This window comes from Camelus bactrianus, chromosome 11 (assembly GCF_048773025.1).
Source record: "Camelus bactrianus isolate YW-2024 breed Bactrian camel chromosome 11, ASM4877302v1, whole genome shotgun sequence".
NCBI lineage: Eukaryota > Metazoa > Chordata > Mammalia > Artiodactyla > Camelidae > Camelus > Camelus bactrianus.
The window spans coordinates 80,477,852-80,504,339 of record NC_133549.1 but is presented as its reverse complement, the minus strand read 5'-3'; the positions used below and the strand labels follow the sequence as shown (position 1 = coordinate 80,504,339).

Below are 26,488 nucleotides of genomic sequence, written 5' to 3'. Positions count from 1 at the left end.
TGATCCAATGCACTCATTTCTGTAATGAATACTTCTTAACACTCCCTACGCACTTGCACGCAGTTTTTTGAAATCAGTATAATGCCCTGGCTGCATAAAATAAAAGGGAAGTAGTTCATAATAAAATAATATTCATTTCAACATGTAAATGCTTGGGCAGGCCTCCACTCTGGGACAAAATGAACTGTAAGATCCTTGTATCTGTGTGTGGACTCACCTTGAAAGTGACAAGCTATGGCTGAGGCTGATGCAAGTCTCACATCATACTGGTGGATGCTGGGAGGAGGGTTGGCATGGGGCATGGGACTTTTGAAAGGTCCCAACAAAGTCCCAGCTTATCTCGCTCACACGGTAGTTGCATGTCTGGAAGATTCCTCAGTCAAACTGTGCCAAAAGGACTCGGCGTTTACATGGAGTTCAGGTCTAAGCCCAAACAGTCATAAACAGTTACCTACGTGAATATCTGGGAGAACATCTGAAAGTCAAGTAGGCTGTACAATGCTTCTTCCTTTCGTATCCGACACATTGAGAAAGTCAGAATTCCAGACCCCCGCCCGCTAACACCCTACAGTGCAGCCTCCTCATTGCGTCCCCTGCTCCCTTCCCTGAGGACCAGGACATCAAAGTACACCAAGGATACACAGGAATGGACATCCTGTGTACCACTCTCCCCCTGTTCCCTTTTCTTGGGAAGGGTCAGAAAACTGGAACAGTTCCTGTGCAATTAATTAATAAGATATACTAAAATGGGGATTCCACCCATTTGTAAATTGCACCCGGGGTGGAGGAACTCCCTGCGGCCTCGTTTCTGCTGGCTCTTCTCTTCTGCTAAAACATATCATGCACCGTGTGACATTTTCATTATTTACTGCTCTGAGGCTCAGAGAGTAAGATGGCCAGGCTGGTCTCCACTCACTCGTTCATTAGTTTTAATTAAACCCTCTAATTTTATTTATGCTGCCACAAACTGATTAACAGTTTGTCAGCTAAGAGCAGGAAGTCTTAAAAAACATCTTGAGGAATCTGTGAGTCCCTAAACACAGCCCTCATAGAAATGAGGGCGGTTGCGGGTAGGGGCTCATGCCAGACTACAGGGGGCATATTTTTAAAGCTCCATCACTTGGAACCACCTTAGAACAGCTGATGGCTCTGAGATCTGTGGTCCCCAATGGGTCGATGAATTGAGAGGCAGCATCTGGACCTCTTTATCTGAAGTGCTTGACAGTCCTCGTGCTCTGGAGGGGGGAGTATGAAGTGGAGCTGAGGAACAGTCTTTACTTTTTGGTCACATCTCTACCATGGCCTCCTTCTCAAAACAGTGGGGAACCACCATATATCCGGGAGAAACTGTTTTCATTTTCAAGCATGAAAACTAGTATCTTAACAATGCATTACTATTTTCAATATTTTACACAAGAGATCACTAGAATTCTTCATTCCTTTTTAAAAACAAGTTACATTTTTATGTGAGATGGCTCCAGGCTTAAGCAGATGGGCCCTGCTAACAGGAGAGATACAGTGGTATGACTGAGCATTACCAAGTACAAGTACACTTCCCAACCCCCTTTTCCTATTGTCCAACTTCAGGCTTCAAAATGAGGAAGACATGTCCTTACCCAGGCCCCAAAGATCCTTCCCACAGTAACTGCCACTCCCAGAGGGCTTTCTTGCTCTGGACCCTGGAAAATCCACCCTCTCCCAGAGCAGCAATCCCTGAGCTTAGAGGCTGCTGTTTGGCACACCCATCCTGGGCTGCTCCTTCTTCAGGGGAAGCTCAGTTTCCTTCCTCTGTTCTGAACCTGTGTGTGTGTGGACATTTTTGGTTCTTCAAATGCTCCAAGGTCAAAATCTCAGCTCCTTACCACTTTGGTCTGAAGACAAATATTAAATGACTGACTCACTAACACAATCAAGACATTCACGTACGCCCACTATGCACACACAGCACCCCGCACAGGTGTGTGTGTGTGAAGCGGAGAAGGGAACCAGGGTAAAAGGCCCTCTCCCTATCTCTGACAGGCTAACAGTCGTGCCAGATGACCAGGAAAGGCCACAGCATCAACCGTGAGCGGCTACTGAAATGTGAGGCGCTCAAGCCAGCTCCCTTCCCCAAGGTTACTTTCTCTTTAGGGTTCCCTGTTAATTGCAAGCACTTGATTTAGTACAGCACACTTGTACACGTACCTCTCTTTTTCTGGAAACATGCTTTGTAATTCTTATAACCGCCTTTCTAGAGGTATGAGTGAAGCGCTGGCCACAAGCCACAGGTCAGGAGCCGAGACAACATTCGCAGCTGTGACTCAAGCAGATAAGGAGGCGCTTCATCCTCTGCTTCAAACCACGTGGCCTGGCCCGCGGTTCAAAATAAACCGCAGCCGGCGCATGCGTCCTAGGCCCCAGCCGCGCAAGCCCGCCGGGTCATTTTTGGGGGCGGTGCTTACGGCGGGCAGACGGCGCACGCGCTGTGGCCGGTCCCAGACCGGGTTCCACGGCAGCTGACGGCGGCGGCTGCGTCTACGTTTCCGTACGGGTGGCCGCGCGGCCCTGGGTGAGTGTTCTGGCGGCCGGGTTGAACGTCGGGCGGGAGGTGTCTGGGGCCCGCCCGGGCTCCCCAGGAGGCCGCTGCCCCGCCCCGACTCCTGGCAGCCGGGAGGAAGCCGTCCGCCCGGGCGGCCGGGAGCCGGCCCGCTGGCCCGGCGCGCGCCTTGCGTGCCAGCGCACCTGCGGCCGGAAGTGACGATGCTGCGCGCTCACCTGGGGGGCCCGGGGGGCCCATCCTCTGGCTCCGCCGTGGGCCGGCGATCCAGCGACTGAGCATCAACTTCTCGGCTTTCTGTCCGGCCCCGCACGCAGGGTCATCTGGGCCCTGCTTGATCTCGATTAAAACACTGGAGTTGTCATTTGAAAGACAGAATCGGGGTAAATACGACTCAGGCACTTCAGACATTGATATAATCAGGTGGGTGCATGTGGAGGAGGATTGAGCAGTCCGCATAAAATTGCTGTAACAGAAGGATTTCCCACGTAGCATCCGTCTTCACTGCTGTCATCCTGTTCCAAGCTGCTGTCACTTTTCACCAGTATGTCCTCCCAGCATGTCCATGTTGCACCGTTTCCTCCAATCCGTTGTCCATACAGCAGCCCAAATGGACTTTTACAAATATAAGTTGGTTCATGCCATTGTCATCCTTTTAAAAACTCTTCAGTCACTCCGTTACACTTGGAGAAAAATCCAAGTTCATGCTTTCCCAGGCCCTGTGTGATCTGGCCTGTGCCTACCCCTCTGTCTTCACTTAACACCCCTTCTCCTCCCCAACAATACATGTATACAACCAGACCTCCAAACCAGAATCCCGCTCATCCCACAGAAGCCTCTGTGCTTCAAGGAGGACAATGAAGATATTGTTTTCTCAGATGATGAAGCCTTGCAGAGTGTTAGAAGATATTCTGTAGAATTTACACAATAAGTGGAGTCATTATCAGCTCCTTTAACTCTTATTATTCATGTGAAATAAAGTAAAAATTCCTCATTTATGCTCCAGCCTTCTTCCATTTTCCCAAACTCATCAGCTCTTACCAGCCTTAGAAATTAAACATGCTATTTCTTTGCAAAATGTTCACTTTTGGCCTGTTAACTCCAGTTCATCCTTCAGATACTGGCTCAGATACCACTTTATCAGAGAGGCCTCCCTGACCTCACACCTCCTACTTCCACAATGTCAATTAAGTTCCTTTGTTACTTTGTCATAAAGAGTCCTGCACTTCCTCTTACAGCAGTGACCACAGTTACATTTGTGTGTGTATAGTTTGTATATAAATACACATATTTACATATCCTAAAATATGTGCCTAAGCTCTATGGGGACAGAGACTAGTTAATGTAGTACATTGTTTGGTGTAACTGATTCTTAGTAAATATTTATTGAATGGATAATTTATTTCACTTCTGAACCTCCTGGTTTTCAACTCCTTTCCCCAGGAGACTTGCCCCTTGTTCCACAGTCATTTCCCAAGTGGCTTTTTGGCTTCCTCCCTCCCTCCCTTCTTTCCTTCCTTTCCTTAATCCCTCCTTCTCTCCCTCTTCCAGTCCCTTCTGTCTTTTTTTTTTTAAGCTACCCAGCTTGGACCCCAAAGTCAGTTACTTGAACTCTTCTCCTCCTCAGCATCTTCACCCAACACCTCCATGCCCCACACCGTTTTGTCCTTCTACTGCTTCTGCTCTGAAGACCCCCATCGGTGTCATTTCCCCAGGACTGCGCATTACTGAAGGAGGAGATTGTACAGCCTTGGGGATTGTTGGCAATCCATGGTTTTAGGGGGCCAGCCTCAGGTAGACCCTCCACACCTCTCACCAGTGCTCCCCATCACCTTTTCTCTCCTACAGGTTATTTTTTCCAGATTATTCTTCTTCTCCAGCCCTCATCCCATCTTTGTCCCCTGACTCAGGAAATACCTGAACTTCCTACCTTACGGGATATTTTCTCTACGGTCCACTCCAGCTTCTCTTCTCTGAACTTACAAATTTAGGTACATCAGAAGCCATCCTTCTGCTGGAGTCAGAGAAAGATGTGCTGTGCCTTCTGTTTACGTCTGTACCTGATCTTTCCCTGCTGCTCTCTTGTACAACTTTCTGAGTAGGTTACCTGCCCGTTCCCTGTCAGCTATTGATTGTATCCTGTAGTTTTCTTGACCTAATTTGCCTCCCCAAGCCTACGGTGACATTATTATCCCAGCTATTTCCCTTCCATAGCCAAGCTCCTTCAGGGGATAGGCTACCCATTTGTGGCCTCCGTGTCCTCACCTACTCTCTTCTTAATTCACTACAGTCCAGCTTTTATCCCCATTGCTCAACTAAAACTTCTTACTAATTTTTTTTTGGGGGGGGTGATTAAGTTTATTTATTTATTTATGTTTAGAGGCAGTACTGGGGTTTGAACCCAGGACCTTGTGCATGCTAAGCATGCGCCTTACCACTTGAGCGATGTCCTCCCCCACCAACTAAAACTTCTTTTACTGAAATGATGAGTGACCTCATTTCCATCTACTTTCTAGTTTCTGTGTGAAGTTGCCATATTATTTTTTCACTTCTAACCATTCCCTGTTACTCATTTTCTATCGTTAGAGGTTTTCTCTGAACATGATTATTTTAACCTTGCCATTATACTACAATATTATTACTTAATATTTTTGATTGATTTAATATCTTTTTTTTTTTTTTGGTAACTGAGAAAGACATTCTTGTATACAGACAAATAAGAACAATGAAACAGAATTGTTAAATTCCAGCTCGTATGAAGGCTGTGAGCCAGAATCCTGCTCTCTCTATTGCAGGTGGAGACTAGCTAATGCTACAGCACCAGGCTGATCCTTTCTCCTGAAAATAATCAGAAGGGCCCCAAATGGAGGAACTTTCTTACTCTGCTGCACACTTTTAACCCGCTCAATGTGAGCCTCTTCTTAGCCTCTGAAAGGATCTCTGGTATCCGTGATAGCCCTGGGATCCCTGAGGCTGTTTACTCTGCCGAGACACCCACATCTTGTCCAGATTGTCTCTAGAGCCCAGATTTGCATTTCTGACTGCACGCAGGACACGTTCCTGGCAGCTCTCCACCAGCCCCTCTCCCGCTTTCCCATCTGCTTCCTTCTGATTCATATTTTTGTGACTGAAATCACCGGTGACTCAGTTGTCCAGACCAGACTTGTTATGTTAGACTCCTCTCTGAACCTTAATTCCTTTCCGCATGTGTTGAACACCTGTGTTTCAGGTCCTGGGTCACATGTTCAAAGCTTTAGTTCATCTATGTTCTTTGAACCCCTTTCCCAACGTGCTGTCCCTTTTCTCTGTGTTCACCTGGCTTCCTGTCTGTGCCTCTCCTGCCGACCTGCCCTGCTGGGTTATTACTGACCTACTTCTTCATCGGGGCAGGATGACACTGTGTTCTGGCATCTTTGTATCCCAGCACTTGGCCCCTGGGATCATTTCATTTAATGAGGAATGAGTGGGGCTTATTAGAAGAACTTGGGGTCACTTCATAGAGATAAAAGTTTTAGTGCTGAGAGAAACTAGTTTATTCATAGTTAAGTAGAAAGAAAGGCTGTCACTGGTTTTTTCTTTTCTTGTAATATAATTAAATGTATTAGATGGAGTTATACAGGCAAGATAGCAAACACATTTTCATTCAAGGAGTTTCTGATTATTGGGAGGAAGATGTGAAAGTTCCTTTCCATTCTTCCCTGTTCCTTCTGCTTCACTCTCGGAATTGTTGCAGATTTAATATGTATCACTAGATCATTTTGAATGCATTCCAGATACACAGATGTGGATACACATTTTTTTTCAATATAAATGCCTTCATACTTTTACATTTTTCTTGGCTTTTGTATCAGTACCACTGAAAATACTTAATGCCTTTTTAAAACTGTTTAAAAACCATGTTACAATAAATATCCTTGTGTCTAGGTGAGTATTTCTCTGGAATAAATACACAGTGATGTGCATTTTAAATCTTGATAGATACTGCGAAGTTGCCTTCCAAAAGAATTTTACTAATTTACACTCCTACCAGCATTGTATGAAGGTGGATCTTTCTTGCCTACACTGGATATTGTCAGTCTCTATGTTTTTGTCAGCTTGATGGCGAGAGATTTTATCATGCATTGAAATGGGGTTATTTTTGAGAATGCTTTAATGAATCTTCCTCAGAATCTGATTTGAGTGGTGCTATTTATTATCTCCAATTCAGAGTTTCTATTTGTTGGAGTAAATATTCCCCCTAAAAGTTTCTAGTGTTAGATTTGTACAGAATCTCTTTCCTTCTATCACTAAATCTGTATGTTACCTCTGATCGTGCCGCTAAATGTAGGTCATTTGTGCTGTAATGCAGTGAAGAGGCTAGGTTAGAAAGCAGCATGAAATGACTTCAGTTGATTTGGATGGAGACGATTCTGCAGGCATCACTTTTGGCTTCTGGCTGCCAGCTTTCTTAGCTGGCTCCCGCAGTGTCCTTTGTTAATGATACTGCATTTCTTCTTCTGATTTTTTTTTTCTGTTGTTGTTCTTAATTTTTCTTATTTATTGTCAAGAACTCAAGAAGATACAGGTTTTGCCCTTTTAAGAAAAATAATACTTGGAAGCTTGAGCGTATGTAATTGGAGAATAATTTCTTGATCTTTTGAGAAATCGGTCTGCTTTGAAGCATTTAAAAAACTATATAAATATCCATTCTGTATACCCAAAGGGCATCTTGAAAATTTTTTTTTCCTTTTAGGTGGTGTGTAGAGGATGTCGAATGAGAGAATCCCCCACTCAAGTCAAACTCAGGATCAAGCTGGTGTGCAGAGTCAGTATGTCTGTGAGAGTGAAGGCGTGACAGTCAAGCGGGAGAATGATGGCGATGCGGAGCTGGGGGAGAGCCTCCCTTCTTGTTCCTCTGCCAGTGGGCCATCCACTTCTGCCGAGGGGCGTCTGTCCGAAGTTCCGAGGCGAGGGCCAGGCCTGCTGCACATCGACAGACATCAGATCCAGGCAGTGGAGCCCAGTGCCCAGGCCCTGGAACTGCAGGGGTTGGGGGTGGATGTCTACGACCAGGACGTGCTGGAGCAAGGTGTGCTTCAGCAGGTGGGCAGCGCCATCCATGAGGCCGGCCGCGCGGCCCAGCTTGCGGACGCCGAGAAGGAGTATTGGTCAGTCTTGGACGACCTCACGTGAGTGTGCACCACCTTCTCTCTGACTGCAGAGTTTGTATTTACATATGATGGGGAAATTCAGACAGTAGTTGTGATAGTGCAGACATTTGGGAGATTTATAGAACCTCTTAGTCGGAGGATGGAATCAATAAAGAGGGTCCTTGACCTTGTGTTTGAACCCCAGCCCTGACCCTCAGGAGCATTGTACACAGTAGTTAGCGTCTCAGTTCAGTTCCCGGCAGCCTGTGTATGTCCTGGAGAGGAGTGCTCTTCAAAGGGCCCCAGATCTCACAAGCTTGAGCCCAAAATGGTTCTCAGGAGAAGTGTTCCTAAAGTTCTGATGTGTCCTACTCAAGGTACCAGGAACACACCTGCCCCCTCACATTTCCCTCTGTCCTATAGTGTCTTTCCAGTTTCCTGTCCCTAAACTGAGTGCCAGTCTTCTGGTACCCCTTCAGGTTTGCGTTTCTAGAAATGGTGAGAAACAACTCCCTGCGTTTCCTTTCTTGTGTCCTACTTTTGACTCCGTAAGAAAGGGTGAAGTCCCGTGGAGACTGCATTTGCATTTTAAGGGAGAAACAAATTGGGGCCATGTTGAGCATAACATATTGGTGGGGAAGGGGGACCCTGGACCTGGGCTAGAAGAGGGGTCAGAGGATTGAGCTCACTCTCCATTGCCAGGCTGCTCTCCCTTGGCTAGTGTTCTGGCAGTGTCAGGCAAGCAGGAAAGAGAGGGGGAGGACTGGATGAAGGGATGATGTGGTCTCAGGTGGGAGTGGCTGGGGGAGGGGAGAGGAGGGAGGAGCATGGAGCTGTTGGCTACCAGTGGGGGACGCTGTGGTGCAGGTGGCTGTTAGCACTTAAAGGACGTGTTTTCTGCCAACAGTTTTCTTGCGTGTTCTTTGGGCCTCTTGAGTAGCAAGTGTTCTCAGATAGTTGTAGTCTGACCTTCAGGTGTGAGGACCTCGGTTCCTTGTAATGAACACTCCTTTTACATTTGACCTTGGAAACGTGTCCACTGCTTGCCAAGCAGATAGAGCAGGGTGCTGCAGAGTCACAGGGCAGGTGAACACTAGGCAGGTGGTGACACGTGGTGCTGAGACCACCAGAAACTTGCTTTGATCACATCTTTTTTTCCTGAAATCCACAAAGGATACAAACAGAAAATTACACAAGGGTCAAGATTGAATTTGTGTTTTCCAAATTGAGAGTTGCAGTTCTGTGGTATCAGTTTTAGGAGCAATGTATTATAAATTGACTTTTTTTCTTCATACTACGGAGTGTAATACTATAGCAAGTAAGTCTTCTAGTCATGCAAAAGGAAAAGGTGGTCACAGATGCCTGACTTATGTAAGAAAATGTTGAAGTGTTTTCAGTACTTTTCCAAACTTTGGAAGACTTCCATAATGGGCTTTAAAAACCCATGTATGGGTTGTTGACAACTGGGCAGGCTGTGCATATTTGGGGTAAGGAATCTAAGGGAAATCTCTGTGCCTTCCTCTGAATTTTGCTGTGAACCTAAAACTGCTCTCAAAAATAAAGTCCTAAAAAAAAATATGCATTTTTTCATCTCAAAGGACAAGTTATTGCATGTTGTTTTTGCAGTCTCTTGAATAAAGTACACACTTAAAATGCTTGTAGAATGAATGAATCAGCCTGCAAGTGGAAATGGGCTGATTAAAATTAGCCAGATAAAGTAAAATACTTAACAGTCAGCTTAGACTTCTAACAACCCTTCAAGTTCTATTGGTGGCCAAAAACAATATGTATTCTTTGATCTTTTACTTTCTTTGGTCTTTTAGTTGATAAGAGGTAAAAGGGACGTGTTTTTAGCATTTCTTTCTTCATTTTATACTGTAAAAAATATTACGGGTGGGTGGGAATAGCTCAGTGGTAGAGCATGTGCTTAGCATACACAATGTCCTGGGTTCAATCCCCAGGACCTCCATTTAAAAAAAAAGTTACAAGTGGAAAATAGACATTTTGTCTTATTTTTCAGGTCATGTACGACATCCCTAAGGCAAATCGATAAAATTATTGAACAACTTAGCCCTCAAGCTGCCACCAACAAAGACATCAGCAGGAAACTGGATTCCGTGAAACGACAGAAGTATAACAAGGTGACTCCAAGTAACACATGAACTCTTGCATTTTTGAAAAAGTCATTATTCGGGCTCATTGAATGTTTAGGAAATGCGTATTCTGAAAAGTACTTGAAAGACACGAAGCAAATTTATAATAGAAAATTTTGAGTTCCTTTTGTAGGTTTAATTTTTCAGCTGTTTCCCTTTAACATCCTCTGTTTAAAGAGGGTTTTTAAAAATACACATGCATGTGTACACATATGTGTGTAATTGAGAAAGACTTCCCTTTTTTGGCTTTGCGTGCCTTCTCGCCTGTGTGCTTTCATAGTCTTGTGTCACCGCTTTCTTGCACCCAGGGCGGGTCCCTGCTGGGCGTGCCGGCCTCTCGCTCAGTCTCCTCGTGGTGCAGGAACTTTCTCTTTTTTCTGCTTGGCACCTGCTCGCACTGACTGTCTGCACCGCGCTTCCTGCCGACACAGCCCTTGCACCTCACGCACCCCTGCTTACTGTCCCCCGAGACCGGCCTGCCCCAGCCCCACGGACCTGGTCAGCAGTTCGGGTTGTAGGACTTAAGGGTAGGCACTGCCTGTTCCTTAGGACATCGTGTTTATGAGGTTTGAAATGTCTTTTAGAATTTATGTACACTTCCCGCGAATGCATCGCAGTGGAGAGAAAGGACTAGTTTGGGCCATTTTACTGCTGCCATCCCAAAGGACTGACAGCTCGCCCTGTGCTGGCAGCTGCTTCACTGCAGTGAGGACGGTCCTCACAGCCCTTCCTTGGGCTCTGCTGGCGGGGTGGGGGGGTGGTCAGCCCCAGTCCCTCCTTTTCTTTCCACTCACCCGTTCATCGTCATCACCACGCCATCTCTCTCACGTAACCCCACAGCAACAGAGCTCCCAGCGGCTGGAGGCAGCTGGGGTGTCACCAAAGCAGAGGCGGGGCTGTCTGGCCTCTGTGGGAGCGCGTGAAGAGTGGGCTTCTGGTGGGCCGGGGTGTCGGGGAGCAGAGAGGCGCTCTGGGTACTAGTCTAACGCAGTTACGCGTTCCTTGCTTCCTTCAGCAGCCCTTTGATGTTTAGAGATAGACTATTTAAAGAGGGAGGCTGTTTCAGTGAGATTTTGCTGAGAGAAAAACTGCAGGAGAAAACAAATTGCAAGTCATACAATATGGCGTTTATACTCAGGATGTCCCTTTGCCCCCCACTCAGATCTGGTGTTTGTTTAAACGGCCTTGACCTTGGGAAGAAGAACCAGCTACCACGGGCCTGATTAACCGGGCAGGCCCTAGGGATGGCCGAGCTCTGGTGATGCAGAGGGAGACAGGACAGAGGGGCCTGGGGAGGACAGGGTAGAAGGGTGTATCAGAATATATTTTCCTGTTAAAATTCTGTGTTGTGCAGAATACTGTAAAGGACAGTCATGAATATGGTAGGTTATCAGAGGGGACCGACTTTTTCAACTTCTCGAGTATTTGTGTTTATGTTTCTTATCCCTGCAGCCTGTTGACCTCATAGCCCATTGGCTGCTAAGGTCAAACAGAGCAATGTAGTGATTCACGCAGTGTGTCACGGGGAAGCCAAGGGGAGCGGTTCCACCTCCGAGGTCAGCGGGGAGTCACTGCACCTGAACTGAGGTGCTCAGGCGTGTGGAGAGCTGAGCCACCCAGTCAGGACAGGGGGTGGGGCGGGGGGTGCCCACCCACAGGACATGCTTTGAGGCTTACTTCCTGTTAGAATAAAAGTGGACATCACTCAAATTACGTTCTTTGTAGTAATGGTAACGTATGGAAGTTCCATTTTATTTTCATTTTGCTCTTGATGAAAGTTTAAAAAATTTTGTAACGCTGTCTTTTGTATTCCACAATAAATCACTTCGTTGCTGTTTGCTGTATTCAGTATTTACCATTTCAGGAACAACAACTAAAGAAGATCACAGCAAAACAGAAACGTCTCCAGGCCATCCTTGGAGGAGCAGAGGTCAGAGTTGAAATAGAGCATGCCAGTCTGGAGGAGGAGGAGGCAGGTGAGGGGACTGGGAATAGTGTCTCTGTTCCTGCATTGAGGCCCAATGCCTCTAACCACTGGAGGGTCTCTCTTCAGTCCCGGCCTGGATGTGGGAAAAATACATTTTTTTACTTAGTGTCAAAACAGAAATGGGAAAATTTTATTTTCTACAGTTGTAGAACCAAACCTCTTTTAAGTCTTAATGGGTTTTAGAGAATGAAAGTGAATTTTTAACTCAGTCCAGTAGAGGCTGCTGGTGCACATTTAGTATGATGTTTAAAAAACTAGGAATCTTAATATTCTTGTATAATTAATTTCATAAAGATAACTAGCATTTTGATTAAATTATTTTGTAGACCCAGCATCATTTGTCACCATCCATTCATAGAGTTGCTTTCACATACCTTTTTGGGACATATTTCGTAGGCTTTCCACGCGTCAGTTCTGTTAAGAAAAGGTGTCTTAATCCAGGTTATATTCCAGGGCCATGATTTTGTTTATATCACTGTCCTGGATGGCTGTCTTTTGGAAAACCTTTTGGGAAAATCATGAAAGTGAAATCTTTGTAGTCAGTGTGTGTGTATGTGTGTTTAGAAATTGTGTGTAGCTGCTCAGTTATTTACTACCTGAAATACAGATTAAGACTTCTTAGCATTTAAGCCCTTCAAGCAAATACTTTCTGCTAGCTCCAGAAGTCTATTCAGTAAGACAAAAGAATTGTGAAGAATTAATTGAGGTGATGGAAAATGTGCTGTAAATTAAAGTTCAGTCTCAGAATTCACTGGGCGTATGACCAATATTTTTTGCTGCTGAAATACCACATTTCTCATTGGTAAAAAACTTTGTTCCTGTCTGGCTACCTAAAACTAGCTGCTGTCTTTCAGTTCCTGTTGCTTATTTGGGAAAACTTGGCCCAGGATTGATTGTTACTTCCCCAAATCCAGAAGTTCCACGTGGCCTGTCTGTAGGAGCTGGTCCTTCCGTGCCTTCCAGGATCCTTGTCTCTCTCCTGGCTTCCCTTTCAGCCCTCTGACCATTTCTGTGTAGTTAATTTTGACCAGCTTTTCTGGGCTTATCGTAAATGTTGATTATTCTCAGGATTTCTTGCTGAGCCCTCTTCTGCTTCTACTGCCCTTCCCCAGATAATCTCATCCATTCCCTGTGACTTCTGTGGCCACTTGGGTTCTAGTATCTTACAAATCCGGAGACCCCTGCCTTGCCCCTTTCCTGATTCCTGGTTCCCATTATGTCTCTTCACTGGGGCTCCAGCCAACACCTCAGACTCCTGTACAAAAATAAATTCCAAATGGATTGTAGATCTCAACATAAAACAAAGCTGTTAGAATATAACATAGGAAAACACTTTCATGATCCGGGGGCAAAGATTTAGCAAAGCACAGAAATGCCCACTGTAAAGGAAGAATTTCGATGAACAAACTATGTTACAACTAAAACTTTCTGTTCATCAAAAGATAGCACTAAGAGAGTGAAAAGGCAGCCGCAGAGTGGGAGAAGATGTTCGCAGAATCTGTATCAAAGGACTTGAATCCAGAATGTATGAAGAACTCCTTGAAGTTTTTTCTTTTTAAGGCAGACTGCATATGAGAAAAATGGGCAAAAGACTTGAACATTTTCTTCAAAAGAGGCTATCCAAAAGATTAATAAATCTATGAAAAGTCTCCCTAGTTTATTAGTCATTAGGGAAATGCAGATTACAGCTACAAAGTGGTGCTACAACATACCTACCAAATATGCTAAAATGGAACAGCAAGAATGTGGACCAGTTGAAACTCTCAAACGCTGTTGATGGAACTTAAAACTGATAGGACCACTTTTGGAAATCTGTTGGGTAGCATCTACTAAAGCTTAATGTATCCGAAGAATTATATACATAATGTTGCCAAAGGATGTGTACCAGGATACTCATAGCTGTGTTATTCCTATTAGTCAAAACCTGGAAACTACCCAAATGTCCATTAACAATGGAATGGAAAAATTGTAGTAGAGTTATGTAACAGAATGCTGACAGCAATGAGGATTAACAGACTGCAGCCATGTTCAACAGGTGTGAATCTCACAAGCATAGTGTTGAACAAAAGCCAGGCACGAGTACAAACATTTCCATTTCCATCAAGTTCAAAGCCAGGTGCAACTTGTCCACAGTGTTAATAGATCAGTCGCTATTTTGTGGTGTAGAAGTCCGGGAGGTGCCATGAAGGGCATATCTGGGGGTCCTAGTAATTTATGCTGCTTGATCTGGATGCTGGTGTACAGGTGTGTTTTTTTTTTCTTCTGAAAATTCATTGAGTTGGACACTTAGGATTTGTACACTTTCTGATATATGTCTTTCGTTACTGCACATTTAATGAAAAACTCACTGTGGTATTACTGGTCTGTAAGAAATGTAGATTTAAAAATATGGCTTCCTTCCTGTGAATCCTTACTTCTTTGGGTATTTTTGGCTTTGGGTAAAGTGATTTTGCCAGAGATTAATTTCAACTAATGAAAGAGGGATGATTTCTGGGTGGCTTTATATTGTTAGGGCATCACTTCCAATTTCAGTTCATTCCTTCGGTTAACGAATGTTAACGCATCTAACACGGTGCGGTCCAGTAGACCTTCTAGGAGTAATAGAAATGCTGTCTGTCTGTATTGTCCATTGTGGTAGCCTTTAGCCACGTGTGGCTACTGAGCACTTGAAATATGGCCAGTGCAACTGAGAAAATGAGTTTTCAACTTGTATTTAAATAGCCACACGGTGACTATCCTGTTGGACAGTGCAGAGCAAACATTTATGTTTTACCCCTTTACGGGCATGCTGATTCTTCTGATGTCTGTTTTCAGACACTCCCCGTCTCTTGAATTTAAGTTCATCTGAATGCTGGTGTATAAGCAATAATGTGGAAACTTGGGAGAATGCTTCCTCAAGGGCTACTCTTTAATTGTTAAGGAAACAGCAAAATTTCTCTCTATATGTTGCATATGGCTAGATTTATCTTTGGATGCACAGAGAGTATATTTATAGTGCATTGCCTTGGGAAAAGTTCCTGAGAAGTTAGTTACCTTTTTGAATAGGAGTATATTAAATGTGCCATGAATGCTACAGTAAATTTCATGCTGTTCTTTATATATAATACGCTTTAGTACATCAGTGTATTTTTTTTTTTAATCTGTGTATTGAATAAGTGCATGCATCTGTTGTTCTCATGGAAGGTTTTGTGTTTGTGCCCGACGCACTGTCATCCCTCTTTCAGCCGCGGGGCCGTCCTGCCTCGGCAGCATGCTCATGCCCGCTCAGGAGACCGCCTGGGAGGAGCTCGTCCGCACTGGCCAGATGACACCTTTTGGTACCCAGATCCCTCAGAAGCAGGAGAAGAAGCCCAGGAAACTAATGCTCAATGAAGCATCAGGCTTTGAGAAGTATCTGGCAGATCAAGCAAAGCTGTCCTTTGAAAGAAAGAAGCAAGCTCGTAATAAAAGAGCAGCTAGAAAAGCTGCGGCCCTGGTCACTTCTGAACTGAGCTCAACACTCAGTGAAAAACCCAACAAGAGCAGCAAAGTTCTCTCGAAAACAGATAAGCGCTTGAAAAAGCACATCAGGAAACTCCAGAAGAGGGCTCGTCAGCTGCAGGGGCAAGTGGGGTTGCTAAAGGGAAGGAAACCCTTGGGGTCTGACGCGAGGCCGAGGGCAGAGGGAGACTCTGAGGGTGAAGAATCCGAGTACTTGCCCACCGAGGAGGAGCGCGAGGAGGCCGACCTGTCGGGGGAGGGCACCGACTGTGATCGGGGGCCGGTGCTCAGTCGCCGGAAACGGCAAAAGAAAGTCACAGAGCAGGAGATCGATGATGACTTTTTCCTGAGTTCCGGGGAGGAAGCTGACGCTGCAGGCGGAGGAGGAGGAGGTCGGAAAGTAGTGAGACGCCGAGATGATGGAGATGAAGATTATTATAAGCAGCGGTTAAGGTGAGTCTGCAAGGACAGTACTGCTTGCTTTACTGTCGGTGGTAGGTTTACGAATAGAGAGCTCTGGTCCCCATTCATCCCCAGCTTGGGGACCCTGCAGCCCTAGCCTGCTGGAACCATCAGAGCCCCTGAGCCCTCGATGGGGCTCACCCCTAATGCTTCTCTTTCTGGGTCTTCATTCACATTTGGGGGCAAGTCTAAGAAGAAAAGATGAGGGGCAGGGCTGGGGCAAGAGGCAGGCGGAGGACCAGGGCATGAGCTGTGTGCCTTTACACAGCGGGTGGGGCCTCGCTGCACGGTCAGGGGAGGGAGGAGGTTGGCGAATGCAGTGTGTGCTGGGTGAGAGGAATTTTAGGAGACCTTCCTTCAGAAAAGAGCTGAAATAGAAGCTCTCGTGTATGAAAGAATAAGCTTGCTTTCCTAAATCCCTCCTTCCTTGTCTTGAAAAAGGAGTTCTCTACAGAATTATAAACCATATCGTGCCAGAAACAGGCCTGGTAGGCACCACGCACCCTTCCTGCTCACTGTCTTTTTTAATGCTAGAGACTAACTTTGACCTTCTTCCGTGACTTTATCAGTATAGGGTGTGAGATAAAAGGAAGGCGAACACGTTTGTTCATGAAGTCGGCATCGCGTGTGGCCACACGTTTTCTATGAGCCAAGAAAACCAGTCCGTGTAGGTTTCTCCACCGAGACACTTTGGCTTACTAAGAGCGCTGAGAAACTCGGAGGGATGGGAGAATCTGCTTAATGGATAACTTTTAAAATATTTGCTCCAGGATGGCTTTTCTCCAATCCTCGCCAGTTTTTTGTTGTTTCTCAGTGTCAGGAGACCTGGTTTATTATAATTCTTGTAGCTTTCCCCTGGCCTTCGTGAGTAGAGATTGACCTGGCGTCTTCTGCTATTTAGAAGTGCTGATGCATTACATCCAGGCTGCTCCGTACATTCCCTGACCTTTTAGAAGCAGCTGCAGCATAGTTCTTTTCACAAATCATTTGAGGGCCTGCATCCTAAATCCGGTTCCCTAGAGCTGTTACACTCAGATTGTAGTGGTACCTTGTGCAGCGAGACTGAGTTGAGGAGTGGCTTAATGTTTGTCATCTCTCATCGCAACTGTGATGTTATTTTGCACATTTAACATCTATAAAGTTGTCCAAGGGATACTGCTCAGTACTCTTGGACAGTGAATGGTGTCAGTCTTTTTCTTAACTACTGTAGAGAATTAATAAAAGTGTTAATCTCCACATATTGATTATTAACGGAGCGAATATTCTTCCCATTAAGTTGAGTCAATATTAAACATATTTTAAGTATATCAGTATTGCGATCAAGAGCAATTTATTTTGATTGAATTTTAAATACGGGCTTAGTTTAAATTCCTGAAATATGTTTTTCTTAATAATGTTAAAATTGTAAAACTGTTATTGCCAAAGCCATGTCATAAGCTAGTTTTTTGCTCAAGTTAGAGTAGAGTCTCAAATGAATTTCCAAAATATCAATAAGTCTAATTGCCACCAAAATACAATAGCTCTTAAAATTTTATAGCTGCAGTTATAAGACAGTTGTTAAACTGCAGATATCCACACTGAAGTGTTTATGCTGCGTCTCCTTGGGTATTCCATGGATTGGGGGGTGTTAAAAAAAATAAAATGCTTAGGATTGAGAAGCGTATGAAGAATATTTTAAAACTGCCAATCATTCTATATTCTATTTCTTGTTGATCTTTGTAGACAGAGTGAAACTATAATGCTATTCCCTTGAGTAAAGAAAAAACACTTCAGGATTTCTTAGCAGTGGTTTGGTGATGGATGAGCAGAAAAAAGCCCTATATAGTTTACAACATAGAAAATGAGTTTTTCCTTATGGTTAGAATTTAGGAATGTGTACCCAGGCTAGTTACCTTTTGAACTTAAATATATATTGGGTATAGCTCTGCTAATTGTAATGCTGTTTTGAACTCTTGAAAGTGGAAATGGGCGACTCTTGGACATCTCGTCTGTTTTATTCTCTCAGCTGGAGAGTATGAGGTCTCTCGTTAGCTCTAGGGTAGACCTAACTAGGCATCGTGGTTTTAGCTGATCCTCAGTGGGAATTTCCTATCAAGCCTTTTCTGCAGCCTGACCTTTTCTGGATCTGAGTAATAGCACATATGATCCTGCTTTCTCTGATTTAGCCCCAAACCTCAGAGCAGTCTTGGAAGTTTTAACCATCTTTTACGCCGCCTGTGTATTTTGCCTTTCCCACATTTTTATCCTGCTTCCTTTTCTGTCCTGTTGCGTTTGGAGGCTGTCTCCCCAGTGGTGTTCGCTGACTCACACCTCTGATAACGCACCATCATGAATGAGCCACTTCTTAGAAGCAAATCATTCTGCTGCTAGGCTGTTCAGGGGAGCTGAGGCCTGTTTGGGTTCCCTGGGAAGCAGCACCACAGCGCACTGGTGATGTCTGCCATGGCACGGGGACCGCAGGGCGGCGCAGTGGCACTTACGCCAGCTATTTGCCAAACTTGAGACCTAATGCAAACAGAAAAAGGTCACCAGCTCTTGCCTCTTTCCCCAGCAGGGGTCAGCACTGCTTGGGTCAGACTTGGGGCGTTAGATCAGGTGACATCCCGAAGGAGAGGATGCATTTCCAAATAAGTTGTCTCCTGGTGGCGCGGCGAGGGTCAGTGTTTGTACGTTGACTTAAACCCATACCTTGAAGCTCTTCTTTCTGTTTCCATTTGCCAGCCATTGCTGTATAAGTTGCTAACCTAACAGCCTGTATTTCCTTGGTGACAAGTGTAGACTAAAGCAAAGGTTCCCAGCCCATGGGCTCATTGTGCAGAATCACCTGGAAGCCCCACCCTCGGAGGTGCTGATTCAAGAAGTCTGCGTGGGGCTCCCAGGCAGTGATGTACGAAGGCTTTCCCAGATGAGTCTGATGCACTGTCAAGTTTGGGAACTACCTGACATATGTAGGTTGGTTTTATATATTCTTTTCCTTTCTGAGGCTATAGCTTTTGGCAAATTCAGTTTGTGTATCATTTTCTCTAAAATCCTCTTTTATGTATCCCGCACAATCATTTTTACACAGGAGAGGACCTGAGGAGGAAGCTTGGGGTCAGTTTATTCAGCTCCGTGCTGTGTATAATGGATCATCTGGTTCTTGGCAAGGTGTGTGCTTCAGAATCACCTGGGAGCATCTTCAGGGCTCGGCCTGGGGTGGGAGGAGGTGGGCACTGCACTTGTGCTTTGACCGAGCTCCCAGTGATTCTGAGTTATAGGCTCTCACTGTGTTCCCATTTAGGAAACCTGTGAGGAGGTTGGGAAGAGTGGTTGGCAAGGGTGTTGGGGTCTGAGGATGGAATGCTCATCTGTAGCCCAGAGTTAGCTTGGTACTGGAATCAATCACCACCACCGCATCCCCAGTCAGTGAAACACAGTAGAGTTCAGGAACTGAGTCTGCTCAGATTACCTGGTACTCTTGAGTCCCAGCCTGAAACTGATTTGAGGTGGTACCTCCTAATAGGCAGGGTTTCCACACCCTGCCCCCCATCTTTCACTTTTGATGATTCCTTGGTTTTTCAGTAGTGAAATTATGATAATACTAAGATGAAAAAAACTACTTACACTTCTTTTTTTGGTTACTTTTCTACAGTTCATTCCAGTCTTTGATCCTGTGTGTATGTATCTTTCAGTTGTTACATTTATAGTAGGCTGTACAAACACCCTGTCTCGGCCCTTTCAGGTTGATCAGCCTGCCCATGATCTCACTGTTTAAAGGGGTAGAGCTGGGGTTTGAAGCCAGGACAGGGTTGTGTAAATGTCACTTTCCTTTCATTTGTGAAATTGGGTGGAATGGGCAATATCTAGATATGGCCACAAGGTGGTGCCAAGAATCAGGACATAGCTGCCTCTACCTCCCTGAACTGGAAACCAAACCCCAGCCCAAGCCAGCTGGATGAAGATTTGGGGCGATTGCTAGGGAGTCTGGAAAACCTGACAAGTCCGGTGTGACAAGTCCAGTGTGGGTGGGGATAGAATTTGCCTCATGATGTGGTGTAACCTGATCTGTAGTCATGATGCCTGTTGGTGGAACTGGTTGTTAATACATTTTGACATTAAAGGTTTTTCTTTTGCCCCATTCTTTTTTTTTTTTAACATGCTGGTTGTTCTTTTTTTTTTTTAAATTGAAGTGTATTGATTTACAGTGGGCCATTTTTTACTTTATTTAACGTGAATAACTTTGACTTAAGAAGGGCTGATGGCTCCATTCATTGTGTAAATCTTACAGAATATCTTCTAAGCTTCATCATCTGGGAGAAGATTATCTTCATCATCCTCTCCCTTGAGCCCTGTGGCTTCTGTGGCCAAGGGCGGGCTGGATCCCTGTTCGGACGGTTTGGCTGTATACATGCATAGTTCTAGGAGGGCAAGGCTGTCAGTATTTTCAGGTGCCGAGTGGGGTCAAGCCAAGGAGGATACATGTTGAAAAAAGTCTCCTGAGTTTGGAAATGTGGACCCTGAGGAAGGGTGGCGTCTGTTGCGGGTGGGAGGATGTTGTGTTAGAACAGAGACCTGACGGTACTGAGTGCCCGCCACTGGGCCATGCTTCCCTTTATACAGGCCTGTTGGTTTAGTCCTCACAACCCCCTCGGAGATGGGAACCCAAGGAAGCTGAAGTAATTTGCCTGAGATGACAGTCAGTGGAGAAGCCTGGAAAAGGGGAGGGGCCTGTCGGCGGTTCGGGGCAGGAGGGAGTGTGCTCTGTCAGCTTGGTCTGGTGCAGTGGACGCGCGGAGAGCATCGCCTCGGTGACTGGTCTCTCCCATCACCTGATGGGGACCGACCCCACGCTCCTGTGGGTCCCATTCCTTGCTGGAAACGCTGCTAAAGGCCATGCCCCCTGGAGCCTCTTTGCACTTTACTGTCCTCATGGAACCTCTCTCTCTTCCTTTTGCCAAGAGCGGCTCCCTTTGCATTGAGATTGTCCCATGTTTATCCTCCAGTTGGATCTGTGTTTGTACTGGACGCAGATTGAGGTCACACTTAGGCAAATGACATTAGAGCTTGCTTGCTTGTACCTTTTTTTTTGTAACCCAAATCATCTGAACTCTAAAGATCTGAATTTAGTTAAAGTTCAATCTGGATTTGATCTGGAAACCTAAATATAATTAATTATTTGAAGATTGTTCATATCATCAGTTTCTGGGAGTTAATTTCTTTCTCAAGAAATAAACATATATTCTTTTTCTTTTTTTCTTTTTTTTCCCTAGAAATCTATATTTTAAAGAGAGAAGAAAAAGTTAATTCCCTTAAGGAGTTTTCTTAGAGAGCATCTTGACTTCTTTTAAATGACGAAGCTAAGACACAAATGAAGACTATTTCTGCCCCTTGCTGTGCACACGCCCCTCGTCCTCAGCTCCAGTGCATAATTGTCTGCATCAGTCTTAATTTACTCTGTGAGATCTGGACTCCTAACTGAGGGTATTTCATCTGCTCAGATGTGCCAATTAAGTCCACCCAGATAGACCGTAAAAAGGCAGATAAGAAAAGTAAAACCCCGAGTATCTCAATTTAGCAAATTAGACTAATCTGTAAGGGATTCTTAGCTGTCTGAAATAGAAAACCTATTGCACCACAGAAATGCAAACTATATTAAATACCCAGCTTGGTGCCTTGAATATATTTTTAAAAATCAAATTGTACTCACTGTGCTTCTGTTGTAGAATTTCTTTCATGGATATTGCAATAAGTGGAGAATGGTCCTGAGATTAAAATTTCACCTTATATTAAGAACAATGTAACTGTATGGTGTGTGACTTTTCCCTCACAATCAGTGCAGATCTGAACTGCTCCGGGCTTGGTGGCCCTTGCAACGTAAAAATAAATAGAGAGCAGTAGGGTCAGTTGTGAATTTCAAGCAGCAAAATAATGTGACTTCCTTGAGGTTTTGGAGACGGCATGTTCATTTTATTAATATAGGATCTCAGGCTACTAATTTTTGACAACTCCCCCTAATAGTTATATTTTCCTTTCTTGTGGGTTGGTGTAGGCATTTGAGTAGCGGCAGACCTCCTCTGACTGCGTTTTGCTTTATCTCGCTTCCCAGATACGGAGTTTTTTGCAAATTGAAGGTTTGTCGCAACCCTGCCACAAGCAAGTCTCTCATCAGTGCCACTTTCCCAATAGCATTTGCTCACCTCGTGTCTCTGTGTCACATGCAGGTAGTTCTCACAACATTTCAGACGTTTTCATTATTAGTATGTTTGTTATGGTGATCTGTGATCAGTGATCTTTGATGTTACTTTGGCAAAGAGATAGGACTCCTGAAGGCTCAGATGATGATTAGCGTTGTTTTAGCAATAAAGTATTTTTTAATTAAGGTGTGTACATTGTTTTTCTAGACATAATGCTGTTGCATACTTAATAGACTACAGTGCTGTGTAAACATAATTTTTACATGCACTGGGCAACCACGCAGTTCACACGACCAGCTTTATCACAACATCCGCTTTGTTGCAGTGGTCTGGAACTGAACCTACAGTATCTCTGAGGGGTGCTTGTGTATTGGTTTGTCTGATGAGTGTATCTTAGGTGTTTGTTCAGCCCAGGTTATCTGTAGCCAAAAGAACTATTAAGCCGACTTTATTGTTACTTGGAAAAGTTGGCAGGTGTCCAGGGAAGGGTGAGTTTTGACTCACCCTGTGCAGCATCAAGGTGGGGAAGGAGTCCCGTTATGTACAGAAATGGAGGCCATCTTTTCCCTCCTTAGACTTTAGTACTGACATTGTTTAAGACAAGTTTGGTCTGAAGTCTCAGAATTTGATTTGCTCTTGGACAGTTGTTTCCATTGGATAGCCTTTAAAGAGGTGATTATGGACCTTTTGGCTGGTGCTATGAGAAAGGGGGTGGTTTTAGGAAGTTTGAAAATACTTTTTTCAGAGGCAAGATTATACAGCAGTTAGGAGCACAGACTGGGTTTGAAGCTTCACTCTGGTGACCTTGGGCAGGCTGGTGACCTTGGGCAGGCTGCTTCACCTGTCCCTGCCTACCTTCCTTTCCCTGTGAAAAAGACTAAGAGTGGTATCTGTCTCAGGAAGGATGAAATTATTTAATGCGTACAAACACTTAAAGCAGTGCCCAGCACACAGTGAGCATCAGTAACTGTTAGTTGTTATTATTACTTAGAGTTTGTATAATATGGCTGTATATCTAATGTCTAAACACAGCATGTCCAGAGCTCGCCAGCGTTACTTAAGGAGGTGATGTGTGGCGTAGGATTAGAAATCACAGGCCGTGGAATCAGACTGCCAGGGTCTCACCCAGCAGCTCTGAGATCCTGTGCGTCTCCCGCCTGTGAAACAAGGATCCCAGCAGTTCTTCTGTCAAGGGTGATGTGAGGATTACAGAAGGTAATACCTCTAAGAGATTTGGCAAATGTGAGACACGCAACAAATATTACCTAGTCTTGTTATTCACATCCCACCAGGCACAACATCTACTGCAGGGATTCCATCAAGCCAGTAAGAGGGTCTGTGAGGAGAAGAGCTTACATAACCAGTGATATCTATGGAAAGGTGACCTCTTCCCAAGGCAGAAAGCACTTTAACGACTGATATTAACAGACACAGTCAACTCATTAGCTGTTGTAACTTAGTTCCGTTGATGTTAGGCTTTTCTTCCCTTTCATATGTTTTTTATTAATATGATTAAATTAGTGATATGATTAAAGTCCATTTAGTGATACAATAGCTATGTGACTGTAAGGACAGTATCAATAATTGGAGAGAATAAAAATGTATTTCTCCTCTGAACACACTAGGGGGCACTAGACATCTGCCCAGAGGACTTTCTTCCGCCCTCACAGCCAGCACACACAGACAGGTGCTGAGCGTGGGTGGATGAAGGTTACGCTCTGGTTCCTTCCATTTCTCTCTATTCTAAGGTCAGTGTTCCAGATTCTTCTGTTGTACTTTATAAGGCTTGACTTCCACACTTCTTGCCGTGCTAGGTGTGTAGGGCGCGGTGTCCAGAGTGTTCTAGGGCGATGATGACTGCTAGTGCAGGTGCAGTAGCATGACGGCCTCCTGGACCTGGGGGCTGCACTTAACTGCTGTCTGCCCAAGGTTGCATTAGGGGTTTTGACGTTTGTTACTTTGTATTCACATTTAACCTGCAATTAACTACAGTTTCTCAATTTTACTTTTTTGTGTAACCTCCTGCCAGTAGTTACAAGATAGTATCCAACACATATGTAGTATTAAAAAGAAAAATTTACAAAGGGTATAGTACATATATTATCTTATTGAGTCCTGTAGGAACCTATTTTTTGGCTCATTTTGTGGTTGAGGAGACAGATGCAGTGATGTTAACTGAAGTTTCTAAAGTTCGGACCTCCCCTTGCTAGTTATAGACCTGTGATGTAGTTTTCTGCCTGCATCTGGTTTTCCCTTCCCGGTGGATATCTTAACTTTCTTGCTGAGTTCCTCTCTAGCGGCTGCCACTAGAGTGTGAGGGACTGTAGGAGTAAGAAAACCTCCCAGTGAGTAACGCACTCACTTCCTTTTATTTGGTTGCAGCTGTGACTATTAACATGTATGGATTAAAGAAAAGGGTGAAAGAGGGAACACCAGAAACATTATTTCCTTTCTAGTCATGTCAGTACAGTTTCGGGCCAGTTAAACGTCTTCTTTCCCCTGCTAGAAGATGAATTCTTTCATAAAAACTTGAATCTTTTGCCCAGCCTTTCCCACCTGGTCCTCTGGAAGCTTGGACCCAAACTCAGGACTCTCGATTTCTTCCCATCAGCTTGTGTGCAAAGACAGTCTCCCTGAAAAGTGAATCCGCTGGGAAACCCTTGAAACAGAAGTCAGGCTTTGAAAATAACTTACAAAATTTTTGTCATTCATTGTAATGCGCTTACCCTCCTCTCCTCTTTTTCTCTCCTTAGAAATTTCTAAATTAAAAATTGCTCTGACTTTGCAGTTGCATTTTGCCATGCCTCATTCCTTGCAGTTGACCCCAGCCATGCTTATGCAGTGGCTGTGGCTCGGAGACGTGCTCTGAAGTCACCGTGTGGAAGGGGTGGGAAGCGCAGAAGGAGGTAGGCTGTAAAGAAGATGAAACAGAGTGTTTCTTGAACCTATTTCTGAGTGACCCACTTTGACCATTTTTAAGCCATGCTTCTCTGTCGCTGGTGTCTGCCATATCCCTGGCCCAATTCTGAGCCTCCTTCATTTCTTCCTTCAGCATTTATCAAGCATCTGGTGAAGCTGGCATTATGTAAGTATCTAAAGATATGAAAAGGGCTAAGACCATCTCTGACCTGAAGTGGCTCCTTGTCTAACGGGGGAGACAGATACGGATTTCAGAAGATGCTAACACTTGAGTAGGTGCCAGCGTTCTGGTAGAGACGTCAGGTGTGCTCCTGGGGAGGCACCTGGCGGACAGGACGCCTAACCCGCTGGCCAGCGAGGGCTGCTGCTTCCAGAGATGCTACTCGGGCGGAGGTCTGAAGGGTCCACAGGCGTGTGGATGTGTGTGTTGGGGGAGGGAGGTCGGGGCCCGCACAGGGCACACAGATGCGCAGAGATGAGGAGGCCGTGAGGCATCTCATAACGGCAGCTAGGTGTGCCGTGTTTTCCTGCGCAGGCATTTTGGGCATCCTTGGAATGCTAGAAATTCTCCTTTGAAAATAAATCAACCTCTCAGGCATATTCTTAGGGTTCTATTGACAAGGCATGGCAACTGAAGGACATGTTCCTGGGGCAGCTCCACTGGTTGTGCTGTACAGTGTTGCTAGCAGTCTGGCCCTGGGTCTGCTGGGTCTGAGTTGCTTCTGACGGATCATTATTGCAGAATCAGCCCCGGGCCCCACAGCCTGGGCCAGGTTCTCATTCCTGCGTGAATGTGGCGAGGCCAGGGAGCATTTTCTCTGCCTGCATCTGATTGGAATTGTCAGTTTATGTTTATTACTGGGTTCTCTTCTAAGTGGCTGCCAGTGGAGCCACCAGCGGGCTGACTATGGCAGTTGTGTGAGGAGCTGGAAACCCTGCCAGTGAACGCCATGCCCGCCTGGTTTTATGTGGCTGCAGCTGTGACTATTACATGCATGGCTCTTTTAAAACAAGAGGATAAAACACATGAAAAAGGTACTTCTTTTCCAAAAAATGTAAATATTGGACTCTTTACTGCTCCCTTCCACTTTTAAAATCAGTTATGTAGCTTGTTTATTGAAATAACAGACTCTAGACATTTTGAGGCTGTTTCTAATTTTTAAGATTTTCAGGTCACTTGGGTCCAGGTCTTAATTTTGACCTGCCCTCAACTAATTTTAGGTCATTCTATATCTATCTTTTTGTTGCTGTAGAATAAAAGGTGACCATACTTCACGGCAATTTACTGTTTGCAAATCTGTTATAGAAGTTTAAAATCGAGATATTCTAGCTGATACTTTCTGATGTCTAGGTGTCTTTATTCATGGTGATCATAATATTCATAATAATTTTACTGAGCATCCGCTTGGCAGACTATCATAGTTTTGTTCAAATGGACATGTTCAGGGTTTCCGTCAAGCATTTGTGGTGTGTTGCGTTACCACGTGCAGATTGGACGATATATTGCCTCCATTTCTTCCTCTGTAAGTGAGCATAGTAATGGTTCTCTCAGGGTTGTGTGAAGATTTCAGTGCATAGATATGATTATATGTAGTAGTATATTAATTCATTAAGCACTTACTGTATTCTAGCCTCGTGCTAAGTGCTTT

At 44.8% G+C, this 26,488-nt stretch overlaps 1 protein-coding gene across 2 annotated transcripts in view; it reads left to right on the top strand.

The window, feature by feature from the left end:
* The first annotated feature begins 2,427 nt into the window (after positions 1-2,427).
* ERCC6 (ERCC excision repair 6, chromatin remodeling factor) overlaps positions 2,428-26,488 on the top strand; it is a 70,202-nt gene continuing 46,141 nt past the window's right edge. For both annotated transcript variants that reach the window (XM_074374377.1, XM_074374376.1), the window contains exons 1-5: positions 2,428-2,548; positions 7,269-7,704; positions 9,686-9,806; positions 11,683-11,794; positions 15,030-15,738. In XM_074374377.1, the coding sequence (XP_074230478.1) occupies positions 7,283-7,704; positions 9,686-9,806; positions 11,683-11,794; positions 15,030-15,738 (1,364 nt within the window). In that variant the 5' untranslated portion in view covers positions 2,428-2,548; positions 7,269-7,282. The remainder of the gene's footprint in view (positions 2,549-7,268; positions 7,705-9,685; positions 9,807-11,682; positions 11,795-15,029; positions 15,739-26,488) is intronic.